The sequence below is a fragment of the Corvus kubaryi genome, unplaced genomic scaffold (assembly GCF_017639235.1).
Source record: "Corvus kubaryi isolate FWS band 111438036 unplaced genomic scaffold, C.kubaryi_AGA036_p1.0 split3-73, whole genome shotgun sequence".
Lineage (NCBI taxonomy): Eukaryota > Metazoa > Chordata > Aves > Passeriformes > Corvidae > Corvus > Corvus kubaryi.
The window spans coordinates 44,393,750-44,413,459 of NW_024582091.1; the positions used below are offsets into that span (position 1 = coordinate 44,393,750).

General features: G+C 39.4%; 1 protein-coding gene across 12 annotated transcripts in view; it reads left to right on the forward strand.

The window, feature by feature from the left end:
• Window positions 1-19,710, forward strand: part of MAP7 (microtubule associated protein 7) — a 111,712-nt gene that overhangs the window by 49,591 nt on the left and 42,411 nt on the right. For 10 of the 12 annotated variants that reach the window (XM_042017456.1, XM_042017444.1, XM_042017446.1 and 7 more), the window contains exons 2-3: window positions 12,949-13,017; window positions 17,712-17,789. In XM_042017456.1, the coding sequence (XP_041873390.1) occupies window positions 12,949-13,017; window positions 17,712-17,789 (147 nt within the window). Of the gene's footprint in view, window positions 1-10,835; window positions 10,909-12,945; window positions 13,018-17,711; window positions 17,790-19,710 lie in introns of those variants that run through there. The other 2 variants (XM_042017447.1, XM_042017448.1) reach the window with 2 other exon arrangements.

Genomic DNA, 19,710 nt, shown 5'->3' on the forward strand with positions numbered 1-19,710 from the left:
ATTCTTGTAACACAAAGGCCAAAGAGCTCTAGTAACCATTTGATGTATTCACAATAAAGACTTTTTAAAACTAACCGTTGGTGTTATTTAAAGATTGCATGTAAGTACCTTCCTATTGAAATAATATCCTTGCCTTTCTAAACACATATTCATTTATTATAATTTTTCCAAATACATGGAGCTCAGGAATTATTGTTTGTGCAGACTCAGTTCTGTGCATGGACTGTTGTAATTAGCAATTAGATTCTGCTGCCTTTCTGCCAAGCAATACGTAGCTCCTCAGGAAGCTCTATTTCCTGACAGCTGGACAGCAGTAAAGAACGGCTCCCTGAACTGAAAATAAATTTTCCAGTTTCCTATGATGTTTACTTTGAAACACAAGTTTTCCTGTAAGTGGTGTCTTGAGAATCTTGTTGAGCTCTTGGCTGCTATTAGCTGTATTTGTCTTCTGCCTCCTTAAATATGATGGTGTAGGCCTGGCACAGCTTTTATTTTTGACAGTGATTGAAGTGATTAAGGATAAGTCATGCAACAGAAATACATTTTCTTAAGTCAGTGTTTCAGCTCTGTTCCCTGCTCAGCAGTGGTAGGAAACCTTCCTTTTTGCTACACTGTTTTGGTATATATGTATTTTGCACCACACTAAGTGCTTGTTTTATTTAGCTTGCAGTCCATAGGATATATCTTTTATATAAAGAACAGGAGAAGAAACAGCAAATGGAGTGTTGCAGTTGCTCTGAGTAGTTACAGCATCCCTTCCAGCAAGGCAGAGGCAGGCTACCAGAAAACTGCCTGTTTTCCTCAGGCAAGAGTACTCTGAATTAGAGTAATGGCTTGAATGTGTGCATCCAGGAGCTCAACTGCTAAATAACAGCCCAGAGTCTTTGTAGTTTTAACTGTTTCGGAAATAATTGTCTGTCCAGAGTAGCTTATATAAACAAAGCCTGGCTTCTGTGAATCTTCCTGCTGTCTTTAGTTGAGAGGTGGTTGTTGCTGTAGCAACTTGCAGGCATTATTCGTGTTTAATTTTTCTGAGGCCGGAAGGAGGACTCGGAACATCTCTGCAAAATTTGAGCTGCAGGGAGCATTCCCCAGGAAACCCTGAAGCAGTGAAATGATTACCTATGTTACTTGTATTGATCTCACTAACATATAGGTAGTCTAGAATTTATCTCTCTGGAAGAGAAATCCCAGAAAATGTGCCAGGCATAAATCTAAGTGGCCTAAAGTGTTGCTGTGTGAAGATAATTAGGTACCAGGAGCAGCATAGCTTTTCAGCCAAGTCAAGCTCTGCAGTGGAGCCTGGTATTGACACGGCTCTCCCACGTTCAGTTCAGGGTGCCAAGTCAGGAGCTGAAACCCACATGGCAATGAACTTTTTCCTTAGTAAACAAGGTTGTGGTACTTCATTATTTTATTTAGAAGCTGCATCTTGCAGAAAACTCTGCTGCTTCTGTAGCCAGTTATAGCAAATTTTACGCCATGTTCCTTTGCATGGACCACTAAGTGCCTTAGCCTGTTAGCGTTAAATAATACTTCTTCTTTTCCCCCTTATCCTCTCTTCTTGTGTTTTGAACATCCTAATTTTTACTCATTCTCTGGTAAAAGATTTATAAGATCTCACCAAAGGCAGTTGTCAGGGCCGGTGCAGAGCAGTTTATTGGGAGTTGGCCTGTGAAACTAAACCACAATGGGCATGAAACACTTTCAGTCTAAGGCCACTTGTCTGTTTGTGCAAATGTACTTCTATTATGGCTGACTGTAAGATGAAAATAGCCACTAAATCAATAGGCTGGGTTGAAATTATCCTGTTTCTCTTCTTGTGATGAGTAACCATTTATTCCCTCCCAAATGAGGTAATTGAACAAAGTTACTCTTGCAACCCAATCTTCTTCACAGGCGCAAAAGGATGAGACTGAAGATGCTTTTAAGCATTACTGGATGAAGGCCAGGAGTTCACTTAGTTCAGCAGACACAGTGATTCTGAGTTTAAAGTAATTGAAAGCAGAGGAGGGGAAATCTTGGATAATGGATTTCTCTTAAGATTTATTGTAGGTATCTTTTAATAGGGATGGGTAGTGAGGGAATTGTCATTTGTGTGGCAGGTTAGTAACTTGGAATCCAGTGAGAGCTGCTGTACTGTTGGTTGAAGCTCTGTAGAAAGAAAGTGGTTGGAGGTACCCAGAAGGTCAGGGAGATGGTGAGTGTATTCTTAAAGCAATGCAGTGGGAGAACTGTGTTGTACTCTCACTTGTATAGCTGTGTAAGGTGGCAGTGCAGAGTAACCAAAGAAAGAAGGCTTTGAAGGAGAAGTCCTATTTTTGAACTTTCGAATGCTTAGAAAGTTCATATCACTTCATTTTTTAAGTGTCTTATGCCTCTTGGAGCTGCTCTTGTGTGTGTGGGAAATGCTAGAAGTACCCTAGTTTTAGAGTATGCTTGCAGTTGCACACACAGCAGAGAGAGATTATGAAAGCAGAAAAAAAGCTACTGAAATCCATCTCTTCTATATAATGCTCAGAAAGCCAGTACCTATCTGAATTTTTTCCCTATGGAAAACAGTTCTAAAACCTCATTTGTTTCCATGGTCTAAACCTCACCTGGCAAGGGCAAGGCTCAGCATTCAGATGTTGGTGAAGACAACATGTGTTTGTTCTTACATGGGGCACACTGAGACTGCACTTGAAAATGGTCTGCATGTGTGGGGATGTCCCCACAAGGCAACAGAATCACTTGGTTGCTGTAGAAAGGAATTAATCACTGTGACACAGAAAAACAGTAGTGCCTTGCTTTTGAATGATCAGTATGCTGCCATGCATGAAGAAATTCTTCACCATGAGGATGGTGAGGCACTGGAACAGGTTGCCCAGGAAGTTGTGGATGCCCCATTCTTGGAAGTGTCCAAGGCCAGGTAGGATGCAGCTTTGAGCAACCTGATCTCTAGTGGAGGGTGTTCCTGCCCATTGTAGGGGGGTTGGAAGTTGATGATCTTTAAGGTCCCTTCCAACCCAAACCATTCTATGATTTATTCTGTGGTTCTGTGGTGGCAGAAGTACCACTATTATGGGTGTACTCTGTCTAAAACATGAAGTCACGGGGACGATAACTATGAACTTCAGTGCACAGGGGGCTAAGTCGGTAGAGTTGAAAGGATAGATGAAAGCATGAGTGTGCACTGAGTTCAGTGGGGGTGTGGTGACTTGTATATGTCAGTGGGGTGGCAAGAAGAAAACACTGTCAGTCTGGAAAGCTCTGTGTTGGTGGGAGTATCCTAAATTAATTGGTAGATACTGTTCATTTTGTGACATACTCATTTAAATTAAAAATATGTATTGCATCAAAAGAATGTTTCATTTTATTTTACTTTGGTGGGGAGAAGTGATTATGTCCTCTTTTTGCAAATCTGAGACCAAAGAGATTGCATTGTTTTCAAAAATTACTATATCTCAAGATCAAATTGCTCAATAGAGCAATGTATAGCAAAGTATCCATTTTCCCCTTCTCTCCATGCCCACATTCACTTTACTGCAGTTGCTGTCTCACTAACACTCACAGGCTGCAATATACTTTGATCATTGTGCCCTCTGAGCAAGGATATCAAATAATGGATATCAAGCAACTCGAGTTGCTTTCTGCAGCCAAGCAATCTCACCTTGGAATCGGTGTGATATAGAAAGCAGGCTGGTCTGTGCCTAACTCTCCATTTCTCAGCAGTAGGTGTAAGCTTCATTGTGACTTGGAATTACTCACAGGAATTACCTCATAGTTTGAAGAATGATCTCTAGTTGAACTCCAGAAGAGTTTTTCATCTAGAAAATTGTACAGGTGCTCCATTTCACATAATCTCTGAGGTGACCTTCCATGTACAACTACTGCAGCAATACACTGACACTGATCCTGGGTATGGGAATCTGTCTGACACTGTGGTAGCAAATGCTGCCTGCAACAGTGAGAAATCTGAGGAGGAGAAGCAGCTGGTACTCTTGCACCTTTGCTGAAGGTGTTTGCCCTTGTATAACAGTCTCACAAATAAATTACTGCATCTTGCACGTTGCCTGCCTTTGGTGTTTGAAGAGCACATGGCCTAAGACAGGCTGCACAGCACAAATTGCTGGCTGTCTGGAACTGAGGTTGTCCTGCATGCCCTCAGGCAGTGGCATTTCAGCTTTCATTTTGGTGATGTGTAATTAAAAATCTTCCATTCACTTGTCTCATCTGCATCTGGGTGAGCTTGCCAGCCTTCTGGTCAGCTGCAGACCTGGCTTCACAGCACAGGCTTTTTCAGCAGAAAACAGGGACCTTTTTTCCAGGGATCCTTTAATGTTAATATCCTTGTTTAATATTGCAGTAAGATGATGAAATAGAATTATCCAGAGGATATGAGTGTCAACTTTTTAAAAAATGCTGTTACAGACACTCTGTTCCTTTTATCATCCTTAGGAGATTCTAAGACTCTCCCTACCAATGCACTTGGTTTGGTATCTTCTATGTTATTTAATATTTTAGGATACAATGCTTTTTAAAGCTGACATAGTCAGCCAAAAGTAATCTTTTATAAATATGCATTTCCCAATGGAACAGTTACACAAGTTTAATCTTTAAAAAAAAAAGAAAAAGTTGTCCCTTTCCCTAAAGCCAGTTGCATCATCCAGGTTTATGTCTGCGGATTCTTTTCAAAGAAATCTATTAATGCTTCTGATTTTAATGTTTTGCAGTTGAGTGCTGAATTAGCTGTGACAGTTTTAAATCATCTGTTTATCTTTCTAGTTTACAATATGATGAAAACAATAGCAACTTCTATACCATTCCATGAGTAGTAATCACTAGTGCTGGGGGAGTTTTCATTCTGCTTTGCTCAGCCAGGACATTAGAGATGAGGAACATTGGTAACAGCGCTTTGTTTGGCAACTCTGATGGTAGACTTCTATGATGAGTGCCAGAGCAAAAGGAACTGGTCTGGTCACTGCAGCTTGGTGTCATATAATTTATTTATATTTGCAAACCAGACTGGTAAGTTCCACACTGTTGGAAGTATGAAAAGATGTACTAAAGCATTAAGCTTTTAAGAATTGAAAATATTTTAATATAAAATTAATTAATAGGTGTGTTTAAACAAGGCATGAATAAATAAGGCATGGTTCAGTGAATAGAAATGAAACAGATACTCTGTCTGTCTTCTGACTCAAACCTCTAACTTGCAATCGTACTTTCTAAGTACTGCTGTTTAGGCTGTAAAAGAACAGGCATTTTTCCATTTTCTAATGACGGAAATTTCTTAAAGTTTTTATCTGAAATTGTGAAGACTTGTATTACCTGAATTAAAAAAAAAAAGCAACCTGATCTATAGTCTGGAAGTACTCTCGCTTCACTTTAGTTCCGTCAGAAATCACTTCAACCTACTTCCCTTAACAAGAGAATCTGAGTGTTGACATCTAACCAAAATTAGGTACATGTCTTCATTGTTTCAAAACAGAAATCTAGATTTTAGTTTTAGAGCACTGGAGTGCATTAGATCCAAGCCTTCTGCAGAATTCGTGCAGTTCTTACTGTCTCACTGCTGTAGTAGTTGGGAAAACCTTGTAAAGCTCCTGAAATAATTTTATCAGTGTTAATTAGAACAAAAATTTGTTACAAAAAGATTTTTATTTGATGGTATAGCCCTACCCATCCTGCCTAGAGTTTTCTGAAGAATTTAAATTAAGAAGCCTGAAGGAGTTGGTTTTGATGTGTTTCTATTTTGCTTCTGAAGTGGTAGCTCTGTTAGAGAAATCTTACTAGTGCTTCCTTTGAACCTGGTGTTCACTGCTTTCAAGAGGGCTTGGAGTTTTTTGGGTGGAATGGAGTGTGGACAGTATATGTGTAGAGTTTCCAAGCTGATGCTTCAGTTCCGTTCCTCTCTGTATGCTCTTCCCCAAAGGATTAACCTGAAAGAAGGGCAGTGCACCGTCAGTGTCTTGGTTTCCCCATTCCCTAGAAAGCTTACATCTCTTGAGAGCAAGCTTCTGCAAAATGCATGTTGAAGTTGTGCCTCTCCTTGTCTCTCCTGCAACCTAGGTCCTACAGTCCTCAGATACTTCCCTTGTTTCCCATCCTGAGCTCAGTCCCAGCACTGCTCTGAGCCTGTCTGTTGAACTCCCTGCTGAACTGGTCTCTGAACCTTCCTGGAAGCACCAGGAAGCTCTTTGTCCTGAGTGAATGTGAGCAGGGGTTTGTTACTGTGCCCTTTTGCTCCTGTCCTCAGCAACTGCTCAGGGAGCATCTGCCAACTACCAGGACAGCACATCTGCTACACAGGAAGGGCTCTGCAGCAAGGGCTTTAAAGGATGAAGGTTGCTTCAAAATGGTCTGTGAATAGGAGCTGACTGCTGTCAGGCTGCTTGCTCTTTGGAAGCCAACAGCAACCCACAAGGCACCATTTATTACTTCCTGCACAGAAGGGAAGTTTTAAGTTGTTGAAGAAGGGGAGAAAAGGAGGAGATTTTTTATATTGATAAAATGCTGATGCTTAGTTCCTGTGCTCCTGCATGGTCTAAGGGTCAGAGTAACTGTCTTGGACACAGCTCTTCTGTGCCGTATGTACAAATGGGTTTTGGTGATGAGAGAAGGAGATGGTTTGGTTTTGTGTTCAAACTGTTGTGTTTGGGTCTCTAATCCATCTTCAAGCTTCTCAGCAGGGTCATATTGTAGCATGTGTTAGTTGAAGCTGAGAATTTGCTTCCTATCTTGTTTTGAAGGACTTGACTTTGGTAATGGTTATGTTTGCAGGCATGGGAGTTTACAAAAGCAAAGCCAGTGTTGGTGGCAGTACAATTTTGGTTCACTCAAAGCACTGTTTTATAATAATTTTCTGAAAAAGCATATCAGGCCCTGAACAAGATTAGGACTCCAGTGTACTTATACTGTGACAGCAAGGAGTAGCATTGACCAAGTGTTCAGCTCAGACACAGATGGCAGAAGCAGCAGCATAAGAAATTTGGTCTGTCCAGTGTCCAGTACAGTGCAGCAGCACCAGGAAACATTGTCTCCAACTGTGCTGGAACAAGTTTCCAGGCCAAAACTCACCCGAGCTCTTCTTGAGGGGAAGTTTCAGAGTCATTATTGACAAGTGGATTTTGAAAACTAGCCTCTAGCAAGTGAGTTTTTAAATTGGATTATTTACAACTTATTTTCCCCAACACTTCTAAAGAAGAGAGCAGATCAGAATTTTGTCCTGACTTACTCTGAAGGTTTTAATATTAAACATCCAGATGCTTGTTTTTTACTTTTTTATCTATCAGCTGCACTGCATGCATCTTGGTAATTTTTGGCCAGCCATAGAACTTTGAGACCTCTTTATCTCTGGAAAGATTACTTTCCTTTGTTCCCAAGCTTACAATTTTAAAATGCAAGTAAAAGGTAAGTATGGGGTACAAGTATTTAATGAGCGCATTACTTAACTCTAAAACAATAAATTGCACTAAAATATTACTTAGTATACTGTTTGTCTAAATATATATAGTCACTATTGATAACACAAAGAATATGAAATGCTAAAAACTTGCAAAATATATTTTTACTGTAAATATGAAGAGTAGTTTTTACGTGTCTTATTCACAAACTATGGATGTAAGAAGAGGCAAAAGTCACAAGCAGTGGAAAAGCTTTAGCTTGTGTTGAACTCTGCTTTTCCTTGTATTCAGCCCCTGGATCATGGCTCATGGGAATTTGCTTGTAGGATAAACAATCCAGTTTTGCCATTAAAGAGACTCTTTAGTCTTAAAGTTCACTGATGTTGCTTTAGAACAGAACAGCCAGTTGCTGAAGGCTCAGATGCTTACGGTGAGTCAGGTACTCAGGACTTCGGTCTTAATGTGTTTCTGAATTTAGGCTAATAAACTTTGTCAGCTCTGACCTGTATCTGCATTTTGAACACACTCCACCCAGCACAGCAATACCTCTGACTTGACTGACATGCTATCTAGCCACTGTTCCCAGTGGCTAGATAAAACTGCCTAGGCTAGAAAAACTGCCTAGACTAGACCCACTTCTTTATTATTACTTCTACAAACTTAGAATACTCTGTTCTCTGCTTAATTCTGAGTAGTTCAAACTATGCATTTTTTAGATTGTGCATGTCAGGCGTGACATGCTGTATAAAATAAGCAAATGAACTTAAGAGTGGGGCTTTTGTTTGGGTTTGGTTTTGTTTTTTTTTTTGAGCAGTGTTCATAAGGAAGTAATTGGAGGTAGCAGGATTGGATGCTAAGGAGTAAAGAATATATCAGTATCAGTTCCCAGTTAGCTCTGTTCTAAATTTCCCAGTTTAATGCTGAATTTCCTCAGCTATGTATTGGCAGCACTTTTTTACTGAGGCATGAGTTTGTTCCAGCTGTCATTTCTGATGTCTTCCCTGTCTCTCAACACACACCCCCAGCACTCTTTGGCAGCTAAAAAAAGTAGCTGTTCAGTCATACCAGGGGGATTAGATGACAAGTGGCAGGTACAGAATAGCTAGATTTTTTTCTTTTTTCCCTGTAATCCCTCCTCCTCTGATTTAGCTATTTCTTTTTTCTTGTGGCTGCTTCTCAGTATTTCTCTCTCACCTGCAGAATTAGAGCAGGAAACTGGAGGGTGGTCTCTCCCCTTTGGTGCTCAGAGCACCCTTTACGCAGAGGTGTGCCTGTGCTGTCAGGCACACATGGCTCTCTGCAGGCCTGGGGCTCTCCTGTGCTTGTGCTCTCATTCACAGCTGTGCAGCCCTTGTACAGCTCCCCTTTCCAGACCCGTGCTAGGATGCAGTTCTGGGGGGGCTGCTGTGCACATCCTGACCTTGACACAGGTCTGAGCAGCACCTCTTGCTTGTGGTCCCCAAGTGCCCCTTCATACTGTGTTTAATCTCTTGAGGATTACACTTCGGGGGGTAGAGACCTTCTGGAAATAGAACTGTGTCTGTCTTATGGCTGATTCCCTTCTTCAATGGAACAGAGCTTAAGCATCTTCTTTCCAGCTCCTCAGCCTTGCTGTGGTGCCTTTGGTTTGCCATTCACCTCACTGGGAATAGCTGGTTCACATCATGCAAACATGTGCTTGATGTGCCACAGTCTGAAAAACAAGTGTTTGTATTCTGCACAGCTCTTGTGTTTTTTAAAAAGCCTGTCAAAATGCCAGTGTGATGCTTCCCATCTCAATGTTTGGCAATCAGTGCATTTTCCAGGGTCTGGGTGAATGTTCTTTCTGCTTTCCAGCACACCCTTCCAGGGGATATAATTCTCAACTAAGTTTTTCCCCTTGAATGTATTATCTTGTCTCTCAGGCTAGTCTTCTTTGTCCAGAGCTTACCTGCCATGTAAAGAAGCACTAAAAGCTTACAGTTTTCCTCCTTTCTCAGTGTTTTCTATGGGAATTTTCATCAGCTTTGAATCTTTTTAATATAGAATTTCTCTTTGCACTTGTTTTGCTCCCCACTGCTAACAATTCCTACTTCTGCTCACACAGGCCTCCTTTGGATAATCTGGAGATAATGGGTTTTGTTACTTCAAGAGGAACACCTTAGACTGTAAGGTTATTAAAGGCATTTTTGTCTGACAGATACTGATCATGGAACAGCTCTTTTGAAGTAGTTCTGATTATTATAAAGTGTTTTTTTCCCCTTTTAGGACATAAACTTTGGTACAGGTACTTGGTACAGAGATTGTTAACTGCTGTAGGAATTGACTATAATTATAATGGCCGTATGAGACATGGGGTGAGCTGACATCCTACATGAAATTGCTTGTCAGTCCTTCTAGAGCTTGTATTTATCCTGGTAATAGAAATATTGATTAAACCTGTCTGATTGTGAACACAGACATATCGTAACTGATCAAAGATTTCTAAAATAGATTTCATTTCCATTACAAAACTGCTCTTTTAGGAGTAATCTGCCAGTTTTTTACTTGACCTGGTATGTACCAAATTCTATCCTGCAACTGGTTTTACTTGAAAGCTCAGCATTTACAAATGCATATTATTCAGTAACAATATATATATCTTTTCTTGCCTCCCCCCCCGCCCCTTTCCTCTCTTTTCACACAGAGAAACTGAGGCACAACTTTCTGTTCCATGCTGTGCCATATAGTAATGGTAGAGCTGAGAGAGAGGAGCTGTGCTTCACAGAAAATTATCCTTCTCTAACACTTCTTTATGCAACTTTTATTCCCTTATGTAAAGGTAGTGGTTCAAGATAAGCAGCAGAGCAAGTATTAGGTAGTTAAATTATAACTCTTCTAGCATCTGTTAGGTATTGAAACTGGTGTTGTCAATATTTAGGTGTGGATTTTAGATGTTTAGTTGTCTGGTTAATCTGTTTGTATCTTAGAGCAATAGGTATTTTATGTGGGAGCACACCTACACTGGTTACTAAATACTTGTGCCAATTCTTGTTTGATATCCAGCATCGTTAAAATTCATGGTGTGCCATCTGTTCTTTTCATCACTTGTCATATGAGTGGCCATATGAATGTGTATTCAAACTGTGTCACAAAATATTCCAAGGAAATGTTAGACAAGGAAATATGGGAAAAAATATTACTTCGTGTAATAGGCTTTTTTGCAAGTGTATTTTCTGGATGGCATTTAAACCACTGTTCTGAAGTTAATGGAGTGTTGCATAATCCCATGGCATAATGCTTGAAGAAAATAATGCCCATATACAGTATGAAAGATGCAAAGAAATTTGTGTTGACACTCTTAGAACATCAGTGTACTCACTAACTCTTAGAAATAGTATTTTTTCTATTTTATGACAGTTTCCTCTTCTGTGTGATGCCCTAGGCCAGGCTGATGGGAACTGTGATGTAGTCCCACTGAATTACATTCTGAGAGTGTTCTAAATGGTTTATACATGCAGGATAAAATCTCCTTTTACTACTGCCATACCTTCAAGGGGAGGTAAGATATAAAAAGTTTAGAATCACAGAAGTGTTAAAGTTGGAAAAAGACCTCTAAAATCAAGTCCAGCTGTTAACATAACACTGCCATGTTCACCACTAAACCATGGCCCCAGCTGCCACATCCTCAAATTTTTGAACACTTCCAGAGATGGTGATTCCAGCACTTCGCTGGGCAGCCTGTTCCAATGGCTGACTACTCTTTTGGGGAGAAATTTTTCCTAATATCCAGTCTAAAGCTCCCCTGGCACCTTGAGGCCATTTCCTCTCATGGTGTTGCTTGTTGTTCTGGGAGAAGAGGCTGACCCCCACCTGACTGCACCCTCCTTTCAGGGAGTTGTACGGGGCGATATGGTTCCCCCAAGCCTCCCTTTCTCCAGGCTAAACACCCCCAGCTCCCTCACCTGCTTCTCATAGCACTTGTGCTCCAGACCCTGCACCAACTCTGTTGGCCTTCTCTGGACTTGCTCCAGCACCAGGTATGGATTTTGATAATGGTAGAGCCTACCAAGCCTGGTGGTGCAAGTGTTCAGTGGTGCTCAAATTACCTTCCAAAAATCAATCCATCTACCCACAGGTCAAACTAATCTTTTGTAAGAGGCCTTTAAAATGGTAAATACTAAAATCTTGTGTTGGGCTGCCTTTAAGGTGTTACAGTTCTTATTGTCATTTGGAATCAGTATTTGTTAAGTTCAACAGTGGTTATTTCTGTTTATTGCAAGAGACTCAATACAGATGACAGGGAGAGGAGTGTCTGACAATTATTTAAGATTTCACACATTTTTATTGTGAGATGATGTTATTTTTGAACACTGCTCTTGGCAAAACATTGCTCTTGAACACTAAACATTTGAAAACACTGTTTTTCTATTTCCCTCACCCACCTTCTCCCTGCAAAAAAGCTACAGTACATGTAACATATGGGTTCTTCCTACCACCTTTCACCCCCTAAATTAATCCTGAAACTTGCTTGTGGAAGGAGGTAAGCAAGGAAACAAAGACTTCTGTGAGGGCATGAAGGGAATGAACTCACTGAGGTACTGAGTATATATTGGTAAAGCTGACATGCATAAGAAATTGCTTGGAGCCTTCCGAAGAAAACTTGTTTTAATTATGTTTTCTAAAGTGGGTCTAATACAGTAATGCCTGTTTAGCTTTTAAATCTGGAGTAATCAGGGTTTTTTCCAACTTTCATTTCTAGTGATATTTTTGTTCAAGTGAATCGGTGTCTTTCCTCCCCTAAGCTTTATTTATAACTTTTTATCCTTGCTTGCAAATACTTTCAAGCTGTTTGTGGAAGGCTTCTTAGAATTCCTACAGTCTGCCTTGAGGCTGTTCCCAGATTGGTGTGTTCAGGATTCAAACTCTCCTATAGTGGAACTGCTGGATACAAAGATGAGTAATAAGATGAAAAAATCATGGCATCTAATTTCTTGGCTTGTTTTTTGATTAGAGACAGATGCTGAACCAAGGACATGGTTGTGATTTGAATAATAGTAATGAATCACCTGGGGTTTTTTCTTCATAAAGGATTGTTGAAAGGGCATTCAGAGCTCCAGAATTACATCTTGTTCTAGGCTGGTAGGGCCTGATCAAACGTCTATTGCAAATAATGGGAATATCTCCTCCGTTAGATTTCATTCAGGTCATTAACAGTCCTCTCTTCAGTCCTGCATTATGGGAGCGTTAGAAATTTGTAAAGAAGTTTTTTACCAGTATCTTGTACCATACCTTTAGAAACCTGGGATCTGCAAGTCATCTTATACATCTTATTAAAACATGTTGTTAAAATGCAATCTTCTTGTGGCTCTTTCTTCAGCTTGAATCGGGAACTTGTGTTGTGGCTTCAATGCCTTCTGTGTAGCCTTTGGGGTTTTTTTTTCTATGCAAAATGATGTAGAATGGCATTAAGGTGATCGCATCTTCGAACAGTGTGATTTTAAAGGGAATCCAGCAATATTTAAGTTTCATTATAATAAGGTGAGTGACCTATTATTAAGTAAAATCATTGATTAATATCTTCTTTTCTTCCTTATTTTAGCAACTGAAGGTTCTGAAACACAAGATAAGAAAGTCACTTCAGGACAAAGCAACGCTGGAACTAAACCAGGTACACCATTCCACATGGTCCGTGTTTCAAGGTTGTTTGCCTCAATGGTGTGTGGAAAACAGCTGTTGTCACAGAAACATCTAAAGTTTGTTGCTTTTGTACCTCACTTAGTGTTTCAGTCAAAACTGGTATCAGTGACTGTTCATGTTTGGATAGGCTGGAATCTGTGATTGTTTGCAATGAAGCAAAACTGGAAAAATCTACTTATATTTTAGAATAGTTTAGGAATGAGGGTTGGGAAGTGAGAAAAGACAACAGAAGCCACTGTATTTGCATTTGTGCATGAATGAGAATTATGTGCTGTAGGCAAAGATTTGGAGCTTTATATAAATGTGCTTCTGTTCAGGCGTTTCTTCACTTACCACAAAGCATGCCATATTCTGTAATGGGCTCTATGCAGTGGGCAAATGTTTCTCATTACTTCACCATACCTCACGGGTACATTGTGTGGATTTAATTCATGTTTGCTTACACAGTTGAAAGTGTATGTACTAAAAAGCTTAATGTAGTCCTTGGTGTCATGGGTCTGTTCCACATGCATGCTTAGACCAAGATCCAGAAGATGACTTAGATATCTGAATTCTGCTTGTGTTGCATTTCAGGTACCCAAGATTAAATTATGCAGTTAAAAATGATTTTGCTTAGATGCCTGAGAAAGCAGAGGTGCTTGTGTTGCTGAGGACTAGGCACGCTGTAACATTCCCCTTTCAAGTCCTTGACAGCTTGGCAGCTCAGTGACTGTTTTGTACTGACGGACTCTTCTCTATCCCCAAACTGGGTACTTTTGGCCTATGTCCCCGGAGGGAAGGAATCCCAGTGCTGTCTGTGTTCAGATCACACCTCACATGCTCTGCCAGGCATGCTGGGTCCTTCACAAAGCACAGGATTCATGGCTGCTCTCAGTCAGATAGGCAGTGGGAAAAAGAGGAGAAAATAAAGATAACATTACCTCCTTCCACAGCAAAACCAGAGCTCTTCATGTTGGACAGTGTTCAATGCTCACTTTATTCTGCAATAGTTTAATCCAGTTTTCATTTCTCAGGAGGGGGTCCTAACTGTTCCAATTTTCCCTTCATCTATGCTGGGGTGTAGAAAGGAATCCAAAATTCTTGGGGCTGGAGCGAGGGAAGGCAGAGTGTAGCTGACAGTATGAGCCACAAAAACTGGCCATATGTACAAAGTGTATAAGAAAATTTTTAATTTAGGAACTTAATTGCTACAAATATCAACTGTGCTTAAGAGTTTATTGAGTATCAGTTCTACAGAAGATTTGTAAAACTTGTTTCTTCCTTTTGTTGATATCATTAGGGACAAAAACCTACTGATGTTTCAGTGCTGAATTTCTGCAAAATAAATACTGTTCACAGCTTCTAAGCTTTTCAAAATTAACTATTAACTTATTAAAATTATTTTGAACTCGCCGTAAGTGTTCTAAATATATGGACATATACTGTTTTCATATGTAATTTAGAGGCTTAATTTCCAGCAGCAGGCACAAAATTAATTTCTCCTTTATAGAACTATGGCTTATTTATTTTCCAAACACCCCTATCATACAAATGCTTAATCCCATGCCTGCTACATAAGTGAAGGGAAATAGGTGGTTGAGTGTGAGTTCCCACATATTGCAGCATAACCAGACTGCAACTTCCAAAGCAGCATGTGGGTCTTCCCGGAGTGTTGTCTGTTAGGCTTTGCATATGCCCAGTTGGTAATTATTTCTCTAAAAAATGATAAATTCTTGCAGGATTTGTTGCAGCTGACATGTTTCCCATCTCCTTTCGCAGTAACTTAAATCTTATGGCTTGATGACGGATATGAACAAGAGAGAGTACAAAGTACTTTGTGTGTTTGTCCTGGTATTCCTACTGAATAAGAAATACTAATCCCCCAGGTATTTGCCTGGTGGGTTTTTAATGAGTAGAGACATGAAAAATAAAATGGGGAGCAGTCCCAATGAACTCTTTTGTTTTGCCACAGTTTGAAACTATTGATGCTGTGCACTGGGGGTGCCAGCAGAACATCTGGATTCAGAATGCAAATGTTGGAGGTTGGGCTTGTAGCCAAACTATGAAGGATCATTTTCAAGGCTTAGTGGAGACATTTTAAGTATCAGTGTAAGACTTGCACCCATAATATGTGCTCCAGCATGTAGCAGAGCAAATGCAATGATGGTCTGCTACAAAGGTGTTACCCTCATCTTTGTACTAACATTGATTTAGCTCTTTGTGATCCCAAATGTATGCAAAATCGCTTGTTACTGAAGACACGCTTACACTCTGCATAGCCTGCAACTTAATGTGAATTCTTTAGGATTGTTCTAACATCCTGGGGTATTGGGAGAGGGGCTCTTCTTGTGTGAACACACTCAGGTGTGTGATATGGAAAGATAATTGGATCTCTTCGAACAGACTGGCAGAGGGCAACTTTAAAATTTTATTTTATTCCTTCCTTTGCTTATAATTAGGAATCCTTAAGGGAGAGCTTTTCAGTTTGCCTGTCCATGTAACCCTCCTGCCTCTTTGAAGAATTGTTGCCTCTCCCCGGTAGGGATATCTCTCTTCTCAAGAAAGGGAAAAAAAAAGCCCACTGGAAGGATATTCTGAAAGAAGCAGGTTTCTACATTTTTCCCCAGTGCCTCATCATTTTCTGTCAACTCAATGTTACATTGACTTTGCTGACAGCCCTTGAAGGGAATCCTCGTTTTTCAGGGGAAATGTGCATTATTCCACAAGCACTAATTACTCATGCTACAGAAATTCATGTTTTGTGAATCTTGTGTGCTGTCACAAGAGAGAAGGAATATTATTACCCCTTTGACCTGTGTCTGCGTGCTAAAGGGACTGTGTGTGAGGCAGCACACTGCTGAACATCAGCCAAATGCACCATGCGGTGGACAAATCTCTGCCACAGCCTGGCTGAGCAGTGTCATAAATGGCAGCACCATGAGCTAGTCAACCAACATTAAAGATTTGACCTGTAACTGGGTGATGGATTACCTTTGTCTTTGCTGGTGACCTGTTCACTTGCTGCACCTTTCATTGGGGCTTTCGTGTTTGAAGGTTCTCCCTGCCAACTGTGCGATGGGCTTTCTCCTTGCGGCTGTTACTTTGCATCGCTGTTAACACTCTTAATTGGGGCTCTAGTCTGACAGTTGTTGAGATAATAGTTTTTCACTGATTGGAGTTCAAGAGTAATTAAACTGTAGATAGCTGTTAGTGAACTGGTTCACCCAAGAAATCCTGTCATGCTTATGCAGAAACTTCTGTTAGGGGATGAAATGCACATTATTGATTTTTTTTTTAAATCTAATTCAAATAACTCTTCAAAATTAGTCTAGCACAGCCTCACTTTTGTGAATATCTTTAACCTCAGTTTTGTGACACATTGTATTGTTTGCTAATAACTTTTTTTCGTAGGTATGCAGCCTATACACAAGTAGGCTGACTCTGCATGTTTTTACAAGTTGCTTACATGTAAATTCACAGTGAATAGTGAAGACTCTGTTGTCTTGTGCACTTTAATGGTGACAGTATTCTAGGTAATTCTTTATCTTAAAATACTTTAAAACTGAGTTTCCCTCAATACTAAAATTAACCAGACCATTTATTTATATCCAGAAATCTTTTTTATTTTTCTGTGGGTTTTTTGTTTATTGTGTTCTTATGCAAAGCAGACTTTTTCGGTGCTACTGAAAAAAGCATAAAATTAAGAGCTTTCCAGGTTTAACAGAACAGGCTGAGTAGGAAATTAGTTTTGGCAGCATGCTGAGATGAATTGCTAACTTGGATTTTGTTCCCTTTGTCTGGAACAGCTCCATTGCTGAGACTGGAAGTCGGATGCTAGCTGTTCAGCACTTTGTTGTCTTCCAGAATCATCACTGAGCAAGTGATGTTTTTCCAACCAAACCTGAATGTTTAAAGTCAAGCCTGGGCTCTGACAGAAATTTTTCATATTATCTTAGTCTAACTGCTGTGATCCAAGCGGCCAGTTGCAGACAGTTGTGAACTACTCATGTAGCTAAATTTCAATCTACAAGATCAGTTAAAGCTATCATCTTACTCGACTGGTATTATACCAGTCCATGCATGTGATGCCCTCACTGCCTTTAATATATTTTCCAGAGTTTTTAACACATGTGCACACAAACATCTTTTGAGATCAATATCATGCTGTTTCCAGAGGCTCGGCCAGAACGACTTTAGAACTACTCAGCCAGATCAGTGTTTTGCTTGGGTGCTGAGGTTCTTGTGTCATGAAATAGGGATTCTTGGTTGTCCCGAGGCATTATCAAGGGAAAGACAATGCTTTATTATAGTAGATTTTCCTGTGGATCCGTTTCTGAGAGACAGGAATAATAAACAGTATTTTTTCAGAATGCTCTCTAGCAGCCAAGTTGTTTTAGGCTTGGAAACAAAACAAAGCTTCTTCCTGGGTTTTCACAAGTGGTAGTCTGGCTGGGTATTCACAGTTACACCTTAGTCTATTCTTTGGAAGTATTGTACATCTTAAAAAATACGAGTGCATTCTAATTATCAGTTTTCTGGGGTTTTTTAATAAGATGGATTTCTGAAAATATGTTCTATTTTAGCAGAATAAATAGAGTTGTTTGACAGCCATTTTCCTAAAATTTTGGGTTTGGTAGTACTTGATTTTCTGCTATGTGCCTAATACTTCTCTTCCTTCATTTGTAGATCATCCAACAGTACTAAGGGTTGATGACAGGCAGCGGCTTGCCAGAGAACGAAGAGAAGAACGAGAAAAACAGCTAGGTAAGGCCTGCTCTGATTTTTGTTTGTTTTTAATGGACTATCATGTGCATGCAGTGTTATGGCCAGTTTACTTTTAGGGGCATTCAGCAAAATGATAGTGCTAGATATGCAATAGTGTCATTTTAGATACACTACTATATCTTTAAAGTAGATCTTTTAGTTCATCAGTACTATATTTCTCACCCTTTTTATGAATGTGAATGAAAAGTAGGTTTAATTATGAAATCATGCAAGGGAGCTTCACTGATGTAAATGGAATTTTGAAGTTGTAGAATATTTTACCAATTAAGATTAGACTACTTAAAATGTTGAATACCATGAAATAGAATTGCAGAATTTGTTGCCAATGTATGGTTTGAATTTTTTAATGTAAACTTGGGGTACTTTTTTCAGGTCAAACCTTTAGTAGGTGTCAAATAGATGTGCTCAATATCTTATGTCACCTGTGCCTGAATATGTATAACACAGTTCAAGCGAATAGTGAGGGCTACTTAACAAGTGACTACTGACGGGCAGTATACTGAGTATGGTGGTGAGAGAATTAAGAATTATGTCAAGCCATAGTGGTGGCTTTCTGAACAACATTTATATGTTTGGTTGCCACAAAGTTCTGTGGTAATTGGGAGATTGGGAAATGCAAGTATTTCCTCTTTTTTTATATGTTTACTCTGATTTCTTTCAATGCTGAATTGTTCTTAGGACTTGAGAAACAGAAGTTCTTTATTTCCTATTTCTAACTTCTGGAAGTTTATTGAACTATATTATAACTCCAGACAGTTATGCTGCTTTTTCTAACCTGAAGAGCCATGATTAATTGTCATCTAGGTCTTGATAGCATTTATATCCTCCCTTCTTTCCAGCACCTTATAACATTGCAGTAGCCATGCACTAGGATTGTTTTGAAGGGGAAAAGGAAAGTTTTGGTTTTGTCTTGCTCAAGGGGTAACATGACAGGATGTTTGCAAATCCCTGAAAAGCTGCTTCTCAAGTTGAGGTTAATGGTATGTGTAGGCTTGGTTTCTTCAGGTTTCAGAGCAAATGGATGTTACTGGCCCATTTTAATTCATTTTTCTTAGATGTTGGTTCCATGTCTTGAATTTGTTTTTTTCTCAGGTTTGATCCTTGTGTAATAACAATGCTTTACTCAAATGTAGAGAAAGATGCTTTCCTTGAATTTAACTCAACTTTGATTTAGCTATTGATAAATGAGTATTTGTTACCAGAAGGACATGACTTCTGTTGAGAAATGTGTCATTTTGTGTGACATGTTTTAAAAGCAACATAAAAGCAACATCAGGAGTTTTTATAACTTGACATGGAATCCTTCATTTCCAAGTGGGAGAGTTCTGCATGTCCCTATGATGTATGGGTGTATTGTGTGTTCTTGCATGAAGAATTATTTTGAACTAACAAGAAAATTGAAAGTCGCATTGTACTTTCATCTGTATATTTGTCTGCTATGATTTAGGAGCTGTTTCTCGAGATTTGTGTTCCAGTACAGCAAAGCAATGATTTTTACAATGGCATGCAAATTTATTTTATTTTATTTTATTTTATTTTATTTTATTTTATTTTATTTTAGTGCAGAACCTAGATAATCAGTCACTCATGTCATGTGAACCACAGCAAAGAAGTTTCTAAGCTGTCGCTCTTAAACATTAAGTTGTATAATATTGTTACATAAATGTGTCTTGCTAAAAATTAAAGTTGAATTTTGTTAATACTGGGACATCAGCCATGCAGCAGTAAAGCAACTGAAGGAGGGAATTTTTTTTTTTTCAATAGAATTAGGTTGGATTTAAACTTAATTCCTTTCCTTTTGATTCAGGGGATCTGTCAGGTTTAGCAAAGACTTCTTCTTAAGCAGAAGTTGAGAATTTCAGTCATACCTAAAGTAAAATTATTCTTTGCTGTAAAAAAA